Below are 20304 nucleotides of genomic sequence, written 5' to 3'. Positions count from 1 at the left end.
AGCAAATGAAATAGTTAATCTACATTTTAATTTTTTATTGGAAATTGGGCTGTAACTGCACCTATGTATTTTCATATTAGATAATTTATATTATCAGTTTTGCAGAATCTATGGATGCATCTTTTCTTTCTTTAATAATTAATTAAAATTTTCATCTGATTATCCTATCTCTCTATTACAAATATCTCAGACTAGTTGATTTGAAGTGAGATAAATAGTAATTGTAAAATTGTATGTTTTAAGTTTATGTTCCCCATATTTAGCTTTAGATTCTATTTATGTGTTATGTTTATAAAAGCGTTTTTCAAATATTTATTTTGAGAGAGAGAGAGAGCCCACAAACAGGGGAGGGGCAGAGACAGAGAGAGAATCCCAAGCTGGCTGCGCTCTGTCGGTGCAGAGCTCAATGCGGGACTCAACTCCATGAAATGTGAGATCATGACTTGAGCTGAAATCAAGAGTCAGACTCTTAACTGAGCCAACCAGGTGCCCCTAAAAGCTTTTGTAATAGATATAAAATAACATTAGGAAAACTTGGGGAAAGACATTAGCATCTTACAATCCTATACAATTTCACATATTTTGTCATTAATCTTTTCACTTTGATTTGCAGCAAAATGGTTTTCTTAGACTCATGTACTATATGAAAATGCTTATGCTACCTTTTTATAATGTGCTATATATTGCCAAGAAAGTTTCTTGAGTCATAATAGATTCTGTACAATCACTCTCACTTCTTAAGCTTGTGCCCGAAAAATTGGGTTCACACCATTGGTAGCACCCAAACACACATTGTGTTTTATCTGGTGAATTCCTAAGGTTTTAAATGATTCTAAATACTTTTTTAGAAAACAGCAGCAGCTTTGAAAGTAGGAGTCCAGTCAGGTAAACAAGACATACTTCAGATGGTAGCTGAAGGGAAAACAAACCAGCCCTGATTTAGCTATCAGGGGGTTATAGCATCCTGAGATGAACACTAGACAAAGTACTGGGGGCTTAGAAGAATACTACTACAGACTTTTAGTGAGGGGATACCTTGGTGTTGGACATCAGGAAATGATCCCTCTTTCAACTAGCAGGTCTCTAATGATGCCAGGGAAGATTTTAAGCAACTACAGAGTAACACATGACTGCAGCAGTGATCAGCTTTCCATCACTTCTGCTTCGGTTATTATGTGACCATTGCAAGGGTTACTTGTGATTATATCTGCAATTACAAAAAATGTTACTGAAATTCATTGTGAGCAGGTTCATTAATATACATGTTATAATTGAGAGTTTACATGAAAATTTTTATTTTTTATTCTACTTCAGGACAGCATCTTGTACCATTATCCTTGTAGATCATCTGTTTATGTTTTCTAGGTATTTATCACTTCCAGTAGAAGTGGTGAGGAGATTGTAATGGCTATAAATACAAAGAACAAAACAGTATAGTGTATACAGAGTAAAATAGTTGTATAATGTAGTAATTTATAAATGTTATGTGGTTTGTGGTTTTACATACTGTCTTTTTCTGGGATACTTCAGACTACTTTGATAAAAATTGTAATTGTTTATTAATATTTTGTAGATGGTGAAACTAAAATACAGAATTTGATTTACCTACCCTAAGGTTAAAACAAAAATTTTAAAAGGTCTAGGGGTGCCTGGGTGCCTCAGTCAGTTAAGCATCCAACTCTTGATTTCAGCTCAGGTCATGATTTCACAATTCGTGTTTAGTCCCAGCATCCAGCCCCATGCTGACAGGGCAAAGCCTGCTTGAGAATCTGTCTCTCCCTCTCTCTCTGCCCTTCCTCTGCTCAGGTGCATGCTCTTGAAAGAAATAAAGGAGGGAAGGAAGGAAGAAAGGAAGGAAGGAAGGACAGAAGAAAGGGAGGGAGGGAGGGAGGAAAAGAAAGAAGGAAAGAAAAGGAAAGAAAGAGAAAGAGAAAAAGCAAGAAAGAAAAAGAAAGTTCCATTTTCTGTTAGATGTAGTAAATATGTTAATAAAGATAGCAAATATATTTTATTTCAGGAGACACTGTTTATCAGTTTTCATCAAATGGTGTCTCTTTCTAAATATCTTCTTAAAATAAAACAAACCAAGACAAAACAAAACTCTCCATTTTATCCCAGTCTTTTTCGGGAGAGGGGTGATCTGGAAATCTGCCCCTAAACATATTTTCGGGTTTATAAATTCTCAGGTATTTGAAACTGCAGGTATGGATATGAGTTTTATTTTCTTTTATTTTATGTAAAAAGTTAGGACCTCTTCAAGGCAAGAGACAAGTACAGATGAGCAGCATATAAAACAAGATGCTACTAGAACACCTAAAAAAAATCTGCTAGCTGTATTAGTAAGTTTCTGAGGGTGACTGTGATGTGTTCTGGATGAAAATTCATCACAAATAAAACAGTATCAGTGTGTCCAAAAAATGTGTTTTTTTCTTTTTTTGCCTGTTTGGAGGAAAATTGCTGCCTGTAAAGCTCTGTAGAATCTATTGTCTCATTCCTCTTCCACTTTCCATTTGTCTCCTTTTTTCCTAGTAGAAAAGAATTATTAAAAGTAGATTAACAAAAACATTTTACATTAATAATAACAAGTTTAAACTTTGGAAGGAACTCACTAATGAGCCTATGTATTGTAGAGGATGTAGGTGATCTTTTGACTGCTTTCTAAAAAGCACAGATTAATTCAAGACTTAGTCTCAGACATAACTCTGCATTTCTTTATTTTGTTACTACAAATCATATCCTAAATATTTTTTGCATATATATTTAATGGTTCTGTGTAGTTCAACAATATCCACTACATAATTTAGTGGTAACTATCAGTTGGTGATTGCAGTAATCACATGACACTTTTTAACAGAAATAGAAAAACAACCCTAAAATTCACAGGGAACCATTAAAAGACCCTGAGCGGCCAAAGTAAATTTGAACAAGAAGACCAAAGCTGGTGGCATTATACTTCCTGATTTCAAAATATATTACACAGCTACAGTAATCAAAATAGTATGGTACGAGTGTAAATATAAATAGACCAATGGAAGAGAAGAGAGACCAGAAATAAAGCCATGTACAGCCTATATGATCAATGACTCTTTGACTAGGGTGCCAACAGTACACAATGGTTATAGTCTCTTCTGTAAACGGTATTGGAAAATTGGACAGCCACAGGTAGAAGAATGAATCTGATCCTTATACCATACACAAAAATTAACTCAAAATTGATTAGAGACTTAAATAAGAGACCCAAAACTATACAGCTCCTGAAAACAAACATAAGGGAAAAACTTCTTGATTTTGGCAATGGTTTCTGAGATGTGACACCAAAAGCATAGGCAACAAAAGCAAAAATAGACAATTGGGGCTACATCAAACCAAAAAGCTTCTACACAGCAAAGAAGACAGTCAACAAAATGCAAATACAGCTTATGGAAAGGAAGAAGATATTTGCAAATCATATATCTGATAAATGATTAATGTCCAAAATTTATAATAGCAATACCAAAAGAAAAAAAAATAAAAAAAGAGAACAAAAACCAGTAACCCAATTAAAAAATGGTTGAAGAACTGAATAGACATTTCTTAAAAGAAAACGTACAAATGACCTGTAGGTATGTTAAAAGGTGCTGATCATCACTAATCATCAGGGAAATGCAAATCATAACCATGATGAGGTATTACTTTACACCTGTAAAGATGGTTATAATAAAAATAAGTAAATAAAAGCAAATACATAATAAAATAAGTGTTGACAAGAATGTGAAGAAAAGAGATCCCTTGTGCACTTGTGGTGGGAATGTAAACTGGTACAGCCACTATGGAAAATAGTGTGGAAGTTTCTCAAAAAATAGAAAATAGAACTACTATATGATCCAGCAGTCCCACTTCTGAGTGTATATCCAAAAGAATTAAAATCAGCATCTCGAAGAAATATGTGTACGCTCATATTCATTGCAACATTATTCACAGTAGCTGAGACAGGGAAGCAACCTAAATGTCTACTGACAAAGAAATGGGTAAAGAATATCTGGTATGTACATACAATGGAATATTATCTGGGCCTGCAGAGATGGAGATCCCAACATTTGTGACAATGTGGATGAACCTGGAGGACATGCTAAGTGAAGTAAGGTAGACAAGGAAGTACAAATACTATATGATACCACTTATGTGCAGAATCTGAAATAGTCAAACTTATAGAAACAGAGTAGAATGGTGGTGGCCAAGAGACTAAGGAAAATTGAAAATGAGTAGGTACTTGTGGAAGGATACAAAGTTCAGTTATGTAAAATGAATAAGTCCTACAGGTCTACTGTACTGCATAGTACCTATAGTAAACAATACTGAATCGCGTACTTAAAATTTGCTAAGAGGGTAGAACTTATGTTAAAAACTTAAGTTCTGGGGCGCCTGGGCGGCCAGTTGGATAAGCATCTAACTAGATTTCAGCTCAGGTCACGATCTCACGGTTCATGGGTTTGAGCCCTGCATCGGGCTCTTTGCTGACAGCTTGGAGCCTGGAGCTTGCTTCAGATTCTGTGTCTGCCTCTCTCTCTGCCCCTCCCCTGTTCGGTCTCTGTCTCTGTCTCTGTCTCTCAAAAATGAATAAATGTTAAAAAAAAAATTTTAAAAAAGAACTTATGGGGGCGCCTGGGTGGCTCAGCCGGTTAAGCGACCGACTTCGGCTCAGGTCACGATCTCGTGGTCCGTGAGTTCAAGCCCCGAGTCGGGCTCTGTGCTGACAGCTCAGAGCCTGGAGCCTGTTTCAGATTCTGTGTCTCCCTCTCTCTGCCCCTCCCCCGTTCACACTCTGTCTCTCTCTGTCTCAAAAATAAATAAATGTTAAAAAAAATTTTTTTTTAAATAAAAATAAAAAAAAAAGGACTTATGTTCTTAGGGCACACACAAAATGAGGAAGCTTTTGGAGGTGATGGGTATATTTAGAGCATAGTTTGTGGTGATGGTTTCATGGATGTATACTTATCTCCAAATTCATCAAATTGTATACATTAACTGTGTAGAGCTTCTTTGTGTGTCAGTCATACATTAATAAAGTCGTTTTAGAAAGAGAGAGAGAGAGAGAGAGAGGAGTAATTGCTCATGAACAGGTAGATTTAAGGCCAGGATAATACCAGAGAATTTTTTTTTCTTTTTCTTTAGTTTTTTTTTTTTTATTTATTTTTGAGAGATGGAGAGGGAGAGACAGAGAGAGGGAAGGAGACAGAAAATTCCAAACAGGATTCACACTGCCAGCACCAACCCCAACATGGGGCTCCAACCCACGACCTGAGCCGAAACCAAGAGTCAGATGCTTAACTGAGTGAACCACCCAGTGCCCCAACACCAGATAAATGTTATAGATACCATAGCTTTGTTTAATTTATGGAAATTTTTTTATGATCTATGAAGTTTGTCACTGTTCATATAGACTTACAATTTAGCACATAAATGCGTAATAATGTGTTGTACATTATTACTTACATTGGTGTAGAACTGAACAATGTTTTTATCAATGGACCGTGTATTCTGAACCATAAAATGGAAACACATGATCTAATACATGGTTTCACAATGCAACAGAATATTTTAAATAAAATTCTTCTCACCATTCACAATTACCTATGACCTCAAATTGATTATTGTTAGATTTTACTCAGATACTGTTTCCAGTGACCAGCAGCCAATTTGTTCTTGTAAACTTCAGATGGCAAAATGTATGACAAGCATGCAAAGTGTTTTTTTTATTTATCTGGCACATGGCAGACATTCAATAAACATTTCCCTTTCTTCTATGAATATCTATGTCATCCATGATATCATTCTTGTACAGTTGATATGCTGGTCAAAGTGCTGTAGGAGAATCTAAGCCATCTGTATTTGGGGAGCATATGAAGATATTCCAAGGGTCACATTTTGACACATTAACATCCTTCAGTCTCAGCTCAAATACATTTTCTCTTCAGACAGGCCTTCTGTCCAGTCTACCTATAGAAAAAGTCTTCTCCCAGTTTTTCTCTTTCACATTATACTTTTTATTTCCTTCATAGCATTTGTTTCAAGCCATAATCATCCTGCTTATTTGATTACTCATTAACTATTTAATTGTGATCTTCTAGGTAAGGCTTTCCCTAATTACTTCCTCTAATACTGCAGGTGCACATATGCATATCACATACACATGTGCATGTGTGCGCACACACACACACACACACACACACACACACACTCCCTGTCATTTTCCTCTATTTTCCTCAAGATTTATTACTTTTGCTAATTTATCTTTATTGCCTGCTTTAACCCCTAGAATAGATTTTACCTGGAGATAGGGATTTTAATCTATTTCATTCCCTGTTCTTTAACCAGCACTTAGAACAGAGCCTGACACGTGGTAGGTGCTCAACAAATATTTGTTGGAAGAATGAGTTGATAATTATAATAGAACATTAAGTTCCACAAGAGTAAGAATTCCACCTACCTTGTTCATGGCTGTTTATATAGTGAGTGGAGCAATGCCTGCTTTATAATAGGAACTCAAAAAATATTTGTTGGATAAATGAATGAGAAGAATTATCTGCTGAAGAGTTAGTGGGGAGAGGAACTTTGTGACTCCTTTGTGTATTTGAAGAGCTGACAGAAGACTAGTGTTGCTGAAGCTCTCAAAGCAAGCCCTCATAAATGAGATAGGCAAAGAAAATAGGAGCCAAATCTGTTTGCACCTTATAGGCTGTGTTAAGAATTCTAGGTTTTTATCTTAAGAGCGCTGGGTAACTATTGAAGGTGTTTTAATGAATGAGACCAAGAGGGATATCAATGTGCAGAAAATCACAGAATTTCTAAGACACATTGTGTTTTAGGAAACAAATGTAATTCCGTAATCTGGGGAAACCATTTTGGAAAATGGAAGACTTTTACAAAGTGGTCCATATGCTCCTCCCTTCCCTTTTCTCTTCCCTCCAAAGCACATTCTACACAGAATACTAAAGCCGCTCTGTCACTGTTGTTACTCCCTGTAGCAATACCCTTGCTTTTGTAGGTAAATGTAAATTTTTTCTTTTTATACTGTAGGGTACTGCACTATAACTCAGATGAAATGAGTGAAAATGTTTACGTATAGAAATTCCATAATTTTGGCTTAAAGATTGAAGAATTTTGAGTCTCATGATGGAAACCGAACATACAAATAGAAAGTATGATGTAACTTTGGAAATTTTAAGCCTTCTCATTGATTTTGAATCTTTCCAGGGAAAATGTGTTTGTGTCACACTCTGTATTTTACTTACAGGTGATCAATTAAGTGATTAATGATAAAATAATCTATAAATCGTTAAATACACCATATTTGTTCCACCCGTTCAGCGATGACAGATTTTTAGTATCTAATATTAGAAATGGAAGGTCACAAGGAATATATATGGTTATATATAAAATTGAAGTTATTGATTTGTAAGAAGAAAGTACGGTTGATATTCAGTCAACCCCAGTGAATTGTGCACATTTTCACACCTAAGGAAATCTAACTAGTAGGCCAGTTTGTTATCAAAAGCTGTTTGGCAGGGTGCCTGGGTGGCTCAGCTGGTTAAGCATCCGACTTGGTTTCCCCTGGGGTCATGTTCTCATTGTTCTTGGTTTGGGGCCCTGCGTCGGGCACTGCGCTGACATTGTGGAACCTGCTTGGCTTTCTCTCTCTCTCCCTCTTTGTCTGCCCCTCCCTGCTCATGCTTTCTGTCTCTCTCAAAATAAATAAATAAACTTGAATAAAAATAAAATATTTTTTAAAAGTTGTTTGGCAAGCATAGAATTAAAATAGAGGATGGTATAAAGTATTTATATTAAAAAATTTGTTTTAATGTTGTATTTATTTTTGAGAGAGTGAGAGTGCAAGCAGGGGAGCAAGAGGGGGACAGAGGATCCAAAGCAGGCTCTGCACTGACAGCAGTGATCCTGATTCAGGCTCACGAACTGTGAGATCATGAACAGAGCTAAAGTCTGACACTCAACTGACTGAGCCACCGAGATACCCCTAAATTATTTTTATTAACATGTTAATTAAGAACCATAAGAATACCATCAAGCTATATCTGCCTGAAGTATAGCTATTTGCAGACAGGGTGGCCTGCTAAATATAAGATAGTTGAGTTGTCTAATCAGGATATCCTCCCCCTGGAGGGTACTTAATAAAGCCTGACGTGTTTTGTCTCTCAGACTCAAGTTTTTAATGTTTTAATGCTTACTACCTTTTGTTTATTATTTTATCACCACCAATTAGCTAAGATTCAAGTCATTATTTCTTTCTACTTGAGAATCATTCTAATAAAAAGACTTTATTAGTCTTTTTAAGGAATTGTTGGCTACCTACCAAATTCTTTTTTAAGAGATGCAGATAACTTGGGAAAGGATGATAGTGAAATACTTAGAAGTACATATAAGGGAAGTTTAAAGAAATGGAGTTTGAGTAGCCTATAAAAAAGGAAGTTAAATGTTGGTCTTAAAACTGTCTTCAGGCTTTGGAACATTTATTATAGTTTGATTGTTGGTAACAAATTGTTCTCCTTCCCTACCAAGAGCATAAAAAAACACAGTCATCTTCATTTTTACAGCTGGAAGGTTGTAGATTTGGTAGTAGGAAGAATTTCAAGTTATTAAATATTGGAATGTTGCACTGAGGGAGATTGTAGAACCACTTTCCTTGAAGATTTTAAGGTGGTATAAATATTCTACAGTGTGGTTTGATATGGAAATAAAATTCATGGAATTATTTTAGCACCTCAATATTTTTTTGGAGTCCAAACTTATATACTTAACAAAAAGTTGATTTTATTTTTATTTTTCCTTAAAAGTCAATCCCAAATTTTAGGTCTCTAGTCCCTGGTAATCTTAAAGATCAGGTATTTTTACTTTGTGTTTGCTTCTTATTAAAAAAATAAAAGACAAAAAACAAAACACATTTATTTTATTTTGAGAGAAGGGTGGCATAGGGGCAGAGAAAGAGGGGGGCAGAGAATCCCAAGCAGTCTCCTCGCTGTCAGCATAGAGCTTGATCTTGAACCATGAGATCATGACCTGAGCCGAAATCAAGAGTTGGATGCTCAACCAACTGAGCCACCCGGGCAATCCACTTTGTGTTTGCTTCTTAGAGGTAGTTTTTTAAACTATTTAATCATTTTCTTTTAGCCTCTTCATATTAATAATTATTTAACTTGCATTTCTAGATTAGTTCTTTGATATACACACACACACACACACACACACACACATATATGTGTGTGTGTGTGTGTATACATACACACACACATAGATATATATAAATGTATGCATATATATTTGTATGCATAAATACAACAAAAACATATGTCTTTCTAGGATCTCTTGTTTTTAAATTACCCACACAACAGGATTAACCTATTTAAAGATGAAATAAGGGTACATTATTCTCTTTCTTCAGATAGCTACTAAACACCTGGAGCCAGGCCACGGGGTCACCATATGTTGGTTTTCAATTTTCCTTTGTGTGATATCATGATAAGTAACCTTTCTAATCATTGATGCTCCTTTCTGACCTCTTCAGGCTCTGGTCTCCCCCTTGTCAGGATCCTTTATTGCAAACAGCTGTTGAGAGATGTTACTGATAGGGTAATGAGGACAAAGAAATTGTTTCATATTCAGAACCAAAGACCCAAGATGGCATAGGGTTTAGGGTTTCCCAAGGGCAGAAAATGTGTATATCTTTCTTCTATGATCTTTACAATTGTTTACAAAAATTTAAAAACAAAACCAGCTAGCAATAAAGAGGCCATTTTCTCTTTGTTTACTGTTTTACTTCCTTAATGATGTAGTAATTATAAAATGGTCTGATAATTTTATAGTATCTCTTTTTCTCTATGTAAACTGATAATTTAAATTTTCCCAGGTAGATCATAGGGCTCCTCTTCCCATTTTTAAGTATCATTTAACAGCTAGAATTATGAAAACATCCAGTTGTATTGAAAGGGTTTTTGGCTATAAAATAATCAATTATTCTGCTCTGATCAGCAGAGATCTAGTTAAGTTTTTACAAAGTTGTTTTCTGAATATCAAGTATATTATTTTACATTAGATAATTACTTTAAAATTCTAACCTTTATATGTATTTTTATTATGATTTATGTTTGCTATTTTTTTACTATTGTTAATGGTTGGAAAAAGTATCATTCATTTGAAAAATCAAATAGACTAGAAGTCTAGGAATTGATATTAAAATTTTAAGTAAGTAAAAATATTTTAAATGTCTTGTCTCATGGAAGATCATGGAATACTTTTGAAGAGTATGGTAACAGTATCTTTTAAAAATCCAAATACAAGGTGTTATTATATTCAGAAGTTTCAATAATAAGAACAACATATAAGTTGATGGCTAAACTCGTATAATGAATGTTTATGTTATGAATTGGTAAATAATAGTCTTAATTTGGAGATAGCTTCCTTTAAAATACAGGCAAAGGATAAGAGGGTATTATGAACATTGAGTGATATTTTATATTACATTAGATTACAAGTAAACATTTTCTAAATGGCTAGTGACTCTATTCAACTGTGGTACATTGAAGAGAAATGGGAAAGTAGTTTAGTTGTGTGGAGATATTTTAGGCATTAATATTAGACACCTGATTCAAACCTGATTTAATTTGGATTGAAGCAAATTGCTAAATCTTTCTGAACCTAAATTTTCTTACACTTTCTGAGAAGATTGTAGTGATGATTTAATAGATACAAATATGAATAGACCTAGCCTGGGTATAGGTATAGACCTATACCCTGAAAAAGTGTTAGTGTTAGTTCTTTTTTTTTTTTTTTTCCTGCCTACAATATTGCTACTTAGAAGTTGTAAAGTGTAAGCTTAGGATCTTCAGTAATGACAGATTCAGTTTTATTTCATCATTCTGACTTTTGGAAGAATTTGCTATACACTGAACTCAAATCTCTCCCTTTGGCTTTTATCCATTTATTCAACTGACTTCTCTTCTAAGCTAGCATGTGTATTTTTTTGTTTGTTTATTTTGAGAGAGAGAGAGAAAGAGGGAGAGAGAGAGAACCAGCAAGGGAGGGGCAGAGAGAGAGGAGAACAGAGGATTGGAAGTGGTCTCTGTACTGACAGCAGAGAGCCTGATGAGGGGCTTGAACTCACAAAGCCGAAGTCAGATGCTTAACTGGCTGAGCTACCTAGGTGCCCTGGCATGCATATTTTGTCTCCAATTCTTTATATAATTGGCTTTTTAATGTCTAGGAAAAGAGTTTGAGTTTCAAAAACATGACAAACAGTAAATACAATCACTTCTCCAGATATAAAAGCAGAAAATGCCAGAGAAATAAAATGAACAAAGCATAATTAAATATAATTTATTTAGCTACAACATGTGTTTCTGTGATGAGAAGACACATAGGAAAATTGACAGACTGTGGAATGATGCCAGTCTAATGTATAAGTCTTGTTTGTTCATATATGATTATTTCCTAGTGTGTTAATGATGTGATGCTCAGGTAAGCTTTCTCACAAAGAGAAAATTTGTAGTATTATATATAGTGTCATAGAAAAACACCCAACTCCAAAGAAGGGTCTTTATTGTCCATAGTAGATAACCTAATGGCTCCATTCCCAAAACTGTATTTAAACAAATCTATTAAAATCATGAGGCCAGATGAAGACCCTGTAAATATATATCCCTTTGTGTTATTTTTTTAATGACTGATAAAGAAGCTATAACTTGAAACCTATTCATAAAAACAATTTTTATGAAAATGGTTTCTGTTGAAGGCAGATACCCTCAAAGACCTACATCTCGAAGGAGAAAGCATCACAAGTCACAGGGTTTAAGACTACAAAGGATCAATTGATTGGGCTGCTGGGATCAAATGGCAGCAGAGATTTAAGAATGCAAAGTTTTTCATTAGAACTCTTGATGTTTTTGTTTGTTTTCTGGCTACAAAATTACCTAGATTTTCAGTGGTCTGCTCCAACTATATTTTTCCCATAAACCCTGTTTTCTTCATAAGTAATTTTGTATAATGCAAGGGTTTTCACAGAATGCATTTATTACATTTCAGCAGAAAGCTTGTATATATCAGAACCAAGAGAGGAAGGTAAGGGTGTGCCAGAAATGAAGAGGAGTTTTAGTTCAAGTGCCAAGCTGGTGAGCTGATGTTTTCTATGTTAGGATAGGAGACGTCTTGGGCATGACTGAAGGGTCATTTATACTGTGAAGAAATAGGTAAATGGAAATGACGAGTAAGCTTGTCTGCCCTTTGCTTTGGATGGGGAAAAACAGCTCACATGAGAAATTGAAGCTCCTAGGCTTGTGACTCACAAAAGAACAGAGTATGACTTTGTACAGTCTACCTATGTAGTATTGACCAAATAGATCAACGTGAAAAGTGGTGAAACAAAAAACAACTGAAACTTGGGAGTGTATAATAGAAACAAATGTGCAAAGCTACACTTCTACAACTCAGGAAGCCCAGGATGTTCCAAGAAAAAACAATATCCCCTGAAGATAAGCTTGAATAGAAAATAGCAAACAGCATGAGGAAACAATCCACCATGAAGTGAAAGATTAACACCCCAATAGAAAAATATATGGTAAATATGAAAAGAATTTAAGAGACATGGCGGTTAGAATGACAATATCCAATGTAAGTTGAATAGAAGTTCCAGAAGAAGGAATGGTGAAGTGTATATTAAAAAAGATAATAACTAGTAATTTTTCAGAATTAAAGAAACATATGAATTTAAAGCATGAACCCCAAGTAGATAAATAAAAGAACACCTAGATAACGGTGGTGAAACTGCACTACAGCAAAGACAAACTCTCGAAAGCAACTAGAGTTCATCACAAAGAAACAGTGATTAAGACCGAGAAATGATTTTTCATCAGCCTCCATAGTGTACAGGTGACAATGAACTTAACACCTTCAAACGCTGAGATAAAATAAATGTTAGCCTAAAATTCTATATACAATTAAAATATCATTTTAAAATTGAAGGCTAAATAAATGTATTTTGAGACCATTAGGAACAAGTGTTCCTTGCTAAATTAACTCTTAAAGGATGCATGTCAAGAGGAAAGAAATTGAATTCAGAAGATAGTGGTAAGACATAAGAGACAACTGATTAATAAATACATTGATATGTTGAAAAAAATATTGATTATCAAGTTTTGGGCAATGAGTGGTTCACAAGCTTTTAGGTTTTTGTAGGCAAAGAAAATTTCTCCCTGAAAATTAGCAAATCAACACAGGGATGCCAATATTTAATTTTGCCAACATTTTGCAAAGACTGCCATTAGCACCCACACCCTGCCTTCAGGAACCTTACAGTCTATTGTAGCACATAAAAAGTAAAAGGAATAAAACTAATAAATTAGAAGAGGCCATTAAAATAAAAAAATTAGTTTCATGAAAAATCTTACCACATTGACGTCATTCTTCTAATTTCGTCACAGAATATCAAAAACTCTAAAGAGCAGTACCAGTCTATAACATTTGAGCTACTGTCTGATTATACCCTACCTTCTCTCTGGTTCCTGTAAATTCTGTGATAGTGTTATTTTTACATAACACTAACATAATGCCTGGTGAATGCCAGGTGAATGCCTGGTAGATGTTCTAATAATATTCTTGAATGAATGGGAAATAATGTCATTTTGTCTTACCGGGCAAACCTCCTCATTGGTTACAAGTTGAGTCCATGAAATTAGAGAGTCCATTTCCAATTTTCAGTGTTATGTAACAGAGATTTCCTTAATGAACACTGTTGATAACTTCTCTCACTTTCCATGAACTCAAGGGCAAGCACAAAACCCACATTTTTCCTAGAGAGTCTCCCAAAATAAATTTTAGGGTTAGAGAAGGGAACCATCCTAACACACAGGAAATGGCTTATTAGTTCATAGAAATCATGAGAGTAATCTTAATAAATCTTATCTTCTCCTATAAAGGATTATGAGGATGTGAAAGAGAACTATGTTCTTCTAGAGCTAAGCTGGTGGGTAGTCAAAAAAATCATCAATCTCTCTCAAAACTGTACTCTATCTAATATATTTTATTTAGGGATATTAATCCATCTACTATGATGGTTTTTTGTGTGTGTTTTTTTTTTATTTATTTAAGCAGTCTCTACACCCAATGTGGGGCTTGAACTCCTGACCCTGAGATCAAGAGTCACATGATCCATTGACTGAGCCAGCTGGGCAACCCCTACTATGATGGCTGCTGTATAAATTCCCCAAGAGCCAAAAAATTTCAGAATACATTTAACTTATTAGTGAACAAGCTTGGGACCTACTTTAGGGTACTTACATGGCAACTGATATACATATGCATATACCTATGCAATAAATATATGCATTCATGTTCTAGGATCCAGCAGTTTAAAGAAGGGTATTTCTGAACATACGAATGTGTTCCTATATTCTTTCATGAGGTGTGCCTCTTGCTATCTTGGTATGAAATAAAATTTTCTTAGTTTTTGTCTTTCGAGTGAGTATTTTTTTTATCTTGGGAAGTCTTAATGGAGATACCACAATCTTTATTACCCAAGTTGACATTCTGGATAAGAGATTTGTCTGAAAACTCTTCAGAGCCTTTTCTGAGAGTAATTTAACATCTTGTAAGTATTTCCTATGCATAGATTTACAGATGCATACTTTAAACAGTAATTTGTGAGAAGTTAATGCCCTAGCAAAATTTGAATCCCCATGAGCCCACTAGGTAATATAATCCTGTTAGCAGTGGGAATCTACCTTTCAAAACGTGTCATTCTCTATAGAATAAGGCTCTGTCAAAGGGCTGTACTGTGAATCCTTGAGATTAAAGTTTTGGAAATAGTATCTTGAGCACTTGCCATTTTAGGTAGAGATTTTCAAGGCACTTTTGGAAAATAGAGTTTCTGTAAGTTGACTGCATAGTATGTTTTACTAATAGATGCTATGAACATTGTCCTTTTCAATGATAGGTTTTTCATTTCACAGTTCTATCTAAACTTAGGCTTCTTTTACTTTGTCTTAAGTAAGATTTAGACATAATAAAAATCATAAAGGTTCAGAAGTATGTATAGTCCAGGATTATGGATAATTTCTTGTAATCTTTTTTTTTTAATGTTTTTATTTATTTTGAGAGAGAGTGTGTGTGAGCAGCGTAGGGGCAGAGAGAAGGAGGATGGAGCATCTGAAACGGGCTCTGTGCTGACAGCAGTGGCTTGAACTCACTATGAGATCATGACCTGAGCTGAAGTCAGATACTTCACTGACTGAGCCACCCAGGTGTCCCTTTTTGTAATCTTAATACATTTTTCTAGCAATGCTTCTCTGTTTTTGTGAACGCATTTTTCTTTGAATATGGTTATTTTTGATGCATGGGACAGTATTTTAAAACCCTAAAATGTTAGTTCTACTGCTTTTCTAATATTAAACTAAAATAATATAATTAAGAACATATATTAGGAAACTGTCTTGTATAGAAAAGGAATACCAAAATAGTATAAATGACCTTCTCATTAAATCGGAACTGAAGGTTTGAAAGAAAGTAGAATTTGTAATACATTGAATTGTAAGAACAGGAAAATTATTTTTATATAATGATCCACAGTACCTGCTGTTTTTCTTTTTTTAATGTTTCAACTCTCTTCTAGTTCAGTAGTTCTCCAAATAGAGTTTAAAGTAGATAAATAAAGTAAAATTTAAGTAGATAAATAAAGTAGACATTGGAGTAGATGAATAAAGTCAGTAAAGTAGGTATAGATTAGATTTATTCAAAAGCATTTTAAAAGTCTAATGGAAATTGTATGTCTCCTTTTGTGCCTGGTGGGAAGGAGCACTGCAAAAAGGAGCCCAAAGAGGTCGCTTCAATATGCTATATGCTCTGGGGCATTTCTCCTTGTAGGAATGGTGAACCAGCGAATTAAATATGTTACTGCTTTATTTCTGAATTGTGTTTATGTGACATAAGTTTTATGTTTGAGAGTTAAAAGAGCAGTTGGGGAGTAATAGCATTAAAGGGAATGTTATGCATAAATTTATCTTTGCACTCCAGATTAATATATTTTTATTACATATATATATTATCCTAAATAGTCCTAGTTTAACTCAATCACATTTTATTTTAAATGTGTATTTATTTATTTTGTGGAGAGAGAGCATGAATGTGAGCAGGGGAGGGGCAGATGAGAGAGAACCCCCAAGCAGGCTCCGAGCTGTCATCACAGAGCCCAAGGCGGGGCTCAATCTCATGAATCTTGAGATTATAACTGAGCTGAAATCAAGAGTCAGGTGCTTAACCAACTGAGCCACCCAGGTGTCCCTAAACACTTGTAATATCGGTAATGGTGCTAGCTTTAATGATACATAAAAAGAAACTGAAAATTATGAACACTTTCTTCAAAGTAGGGTTTTTGTTTTTGTTTTTCCTGTTAGTTAAAACAGTTCACCCAGATATATGTTGGCCAGGTTACTTTAAGTAAGATTTAACAGACTGGGATGCCTGGGTGGCTCAGTCTTTGTTAAGCATCCGACTTCAGCTCAGGTCATGATCTCATGTCTCATGAGTTTGAGCCGCACGTCAGGCTCTATGCTGACGTAGCATAGAGCAGCATAGAGCCTGCTTTGAATCCCGTCTCCCTTTCTCTCTGCCTCTCCCTTGCTCACGCTCTCTCTCCTTCTCTCAAAAATAAATAAACATAATAAATAAAATAAAACGAACATTGACAGATCACTATAGTATGAACAAAATTAAGTATTTTATATATATTGCCAATATTAGAATAAGTTTTGTAATTCTCCCATGCTAAGGTAGAATAAGAAATCATAATAAAGAAGACAAGACAGCTCTGAACAACATCTGAAATATGTCACTTATGAAAATAACACATAAATAGCAGCATTTGTTCAAAACAACATTTCCCTTTCATGCAGGTGAGCTACACTGATGAGCTGCAAATAATATTGCTAGATTAGAAACTACACCCTGCCCATGCCCAGGGTCTCTTTCTTTCTTTTTAAAATGGTCTTTATTTGGGGTGCCTGGGTGGCTTAGTCTGTTAAGCGTCCAACTCTTGATTTCTGCTCAAGTCATGATGTTGGGGTTAGTGAGATTGATCCCCACGTCAGGCTCTGTGTTGACAGGGCAGAACCTACTTGGGATTCTCTCCCACCCTCTCTCTCTGCCCCCTGCCCCCACTCTTTCTCACTCAAAATAAATAAACATTAAAAAAAATAAAATAAAATAGTCTTTATTTGAATTCTTTGATAGGTCAAGGAAGGCATCTACCTGGTAACACTTTATTAATAATTGGTAAGTTTTGCTAGTGTATATTTTTGAGAGCAATAAACATATATCCTTTCTACATTTTTATCCCTTCTCCCTACTCTTCTATAGTAGTGAAATTTCTTTTTTTTTTTAAGAATTTTTAAAAAAGATTTTCTCTTTAAGCAGTATCTACACCAAAAGTGGGGCTCAAACCTGCAACCCTGAGATCAAGAGTCACATGCTCTACCAACTGAGCCATCCAGACACCCCAGTTTATTACTGAAAATTCTGCATGTCCACTAAAATAAGATTATAAAGAAAAATGTTTAAATGACTCTGCAAAATGGGTAATATCTTCCATAAGAGCCGCCTTCAAAATCTTCATCCCTTATGCTTCAACAGCAGAAAAACACCTGGGATGTCTTTTTAAAGTAATGCTGAGTGTACATAGATATATTTTATGGAAGAAGCAAACATGATTTTAGTCTCTACTTCTGATCAACTTGCTTTTGCCTTCTTTCCCAGGAAGTGTGTAGAGAGCTGTGGTGTCTCAGCAAAAGCAACCGCTGTGTCACCAACAGTATTCCTGCAGCTGAAGGAACACTCTGTCAAACTGGGAATATTGAAAAGGGGGTAAGCTGAAATGATTTATTAGCTCTTTGACAAATAGACTAAACTGATCAATTTCTGGTGTTCGTATTGAACCACTAGGAAATTATGCATACTAATTTAACATGTATTTGAGAAAATAGTAAATACCTAGCCTAAGGAGTTAATTGACACATACTGGTATCTGCACACTTACAGTGTTCAGCAAATTACCGTGCTTGTTTATTTTCTGGCTCAGTTACACTTTTCTGTGTGTATACATATATATTTGTACAGAATATCCAACAACAATCTTATAGTCATATAATACAGTCTCTTTAGTCATATAAGTCTAGGTTTCTTTCTGATAAATAATTCCCAGGAAAATTATGTGATCCAGAAGTAGATTTTATAACTAGAGTCAAACTAGAGTTGATTTTAAATTACAATATGAGAGAAAGAGCTGGTATTACAGGAATAATTAAGCATTTTTTCTGTGCATAGAAATTGTAGCTAAATAATTTTAATTTCATCATCTAGTTTTCAAAAAATATCACTGCTAAGAATTGTTCAAACAGATGAGAATAGTTTATACTATTTCTGAAATTGTTTAGGAGTTGCTATATATGTGAATTCTAGAATTTATTGCTACATACTGAATTTACAATAACCACGACTGTCTTCTGTTCTCAGTTCTGAATTCTTCCATGTTGGGGTACTTTCAACAAAGATTACACTGAATTTCAGTTTGCCATCTGATGTTTAAATAAAAAGAATGAAAGCTGTTGGGCAGCTGTCACAGTTTTATTAATCCTTGCTGACGGCTTCATTCAGGACCCGTGACCTAGTGCCATGTTGATGGCTTTTCCATGCTGAGTTTGGAAATGTTGGTAAATTGTGCTAAATGTATGAATTGATAGGGTCATTTTTAAAGGATTAAGGATCATTTTTTGAGGCTTTGTAAGTAGCCAATAAAAATACAGGGACCTTCACACACTACCAAAAATTCTTTCTTTTTTTTTTCACTGAAGTAATAGAAAATAGTAAGAACTGCGTTCTTGAAACAACAGTCTAGGTTTATTTTGGAGTCAGCAGCTCTTGTCAATGACAAGTAGCAATTTACATGAGTCTGGACTTAGAAGAAATGCAAAATAGTAAGGGGGGGAATTTACAGTGAGAATCTCTCTCTTTATTGCCATTGATTAATTATTAATCTTGTGATATAGTCCATGGGCCACATCACTAAGCCTGATGGCTCTTTTTATTTTACTTTATTTTTTAATCCCAAGCATAAAGAATTCATTCTTTTAAACATCTCAGAGTCCTGCTACAAGCATTCGATGAATTGTATAATCACTTCAAGTAAGGAAACCATGAATAGTGGCTATCTGAGAACACACAGCTCAATCCCACTATATTTTATATGGTAGACACATTTAAACTATCTCAATCATTAACAGTGAATTTATGAAGAAATATTCTTGCTAAAAGAACTCCTTGCATACCTCATGACATGCCTCAACAGGATGCCTTGGGCTCCATGAAAAACTGTTTAAGAACTTTGTAAGTGTAGCAAAGTCTGTGTACCAAGAGATCATTCATATTCACAACATCATAGTTTCATATAGTCAATATGTTGGATTTCACCATCTAAAATGAATCTACAAAACAAACATTAGCCATTCTTTCAGAGACATGGAAGATCAATAGCTTTAGAATGGCCCTAACAAATCTTAGATGAATGAATAAAAAGAACAAATACATAGGCAGACTCATAGAAAGAAAAAGCACAGAGCGCTATGAGAAGACCCTCAAACTATCTCAATCATTAACAGTGAATTTATGAAGAGGCTTTCAAAGAACTAGATCAACCTACATGTTTAATTAAGTGAAAAAAATACAAAGAACTAGAAAAGGGAACTGAGACATTGTTTATGTTTTATTTATTTATTTTTTTTGCTAACTGTACTTGCCAGTTATTTATTTATGAATTTTTACTGTTGATTTCAGTTACTGTTTTTTCCATAAAGGGGAAGCATGTTTACTGTTGCCAAATGCAATTTTTTCTCTAAAGCCTATATCTATTTGGAAATTAAACCAGAAATCAGAAATTTGACCCAAAACAACCATGTAAAAAGCTAGTGAACAGTTAAAGTGGAAATTTCAATCAGTCTGGTCAACTTTGTGTGGCATTAACATATAGTTGGCATTACCAATAATGATGGTAATGATGATAGTAATGAATACTTTTAAAGTATTTACACTGTGCCAGATACTTATTTGTTCTGTTTAATATTGGCAAAAAATCCTATGAGGTGGGTACTGTTTTAGCTCCATTTACAGATGAGGAAAGTTCAGACATGAGAGCCTAAGATTACACAGCAATTTAATAGCAAAGCTGAGCCTCCATACCAGGTCTTTTTTTTTCTTTCTTTCTTTCTTTCTTTCTTTCTT

General features: G+C 34.7%; 1 protein-coding gene across 1 annotated transcript in view; it reads left to right on the top strand.

The window, feature by feature from the left end:
* The window catches only part of ADAMTS6 (ADAM metallopeptidase with thrombospondin type 1 motif 6), a 290745-nt gene that overhangs the window by 168841 nt on the left and 101600 nt on the right, over positions 1 to 20304 (top strand). The window contains exon 11 of the mRNA XM_027041049.2: positions 17788 to 17895. Within this exon, the coding sequence (XP_026896850.1) occupies positions 17788 to 17895 (108 nt within the window). The remainder of the gene's footprint in view (positions 1 to 17787; positions 17896 to 20304) is intronic.

This window comes from Acinonyx jubatus, chromosome A1, assembly GCF_027475565.1.
Source record: "Acinonyx jubatus isolate Ajub_Pintada_27869175 chromosome A1, VMU_Ajub_asm_v1.0, whole genome shotgun sequence".
NCBI classification, from domain to species: Eukaryota; Metazoa; Chordata; class Mammalia; order Carnivora; family Felidae; genus Acinonyx; species Acinonyx jubatus.
The sequence above is the reverse complement of the archived record's forward strand: the minus strand, read 5'-3'. Positions and strand labels throughout refer to the sequence as shown.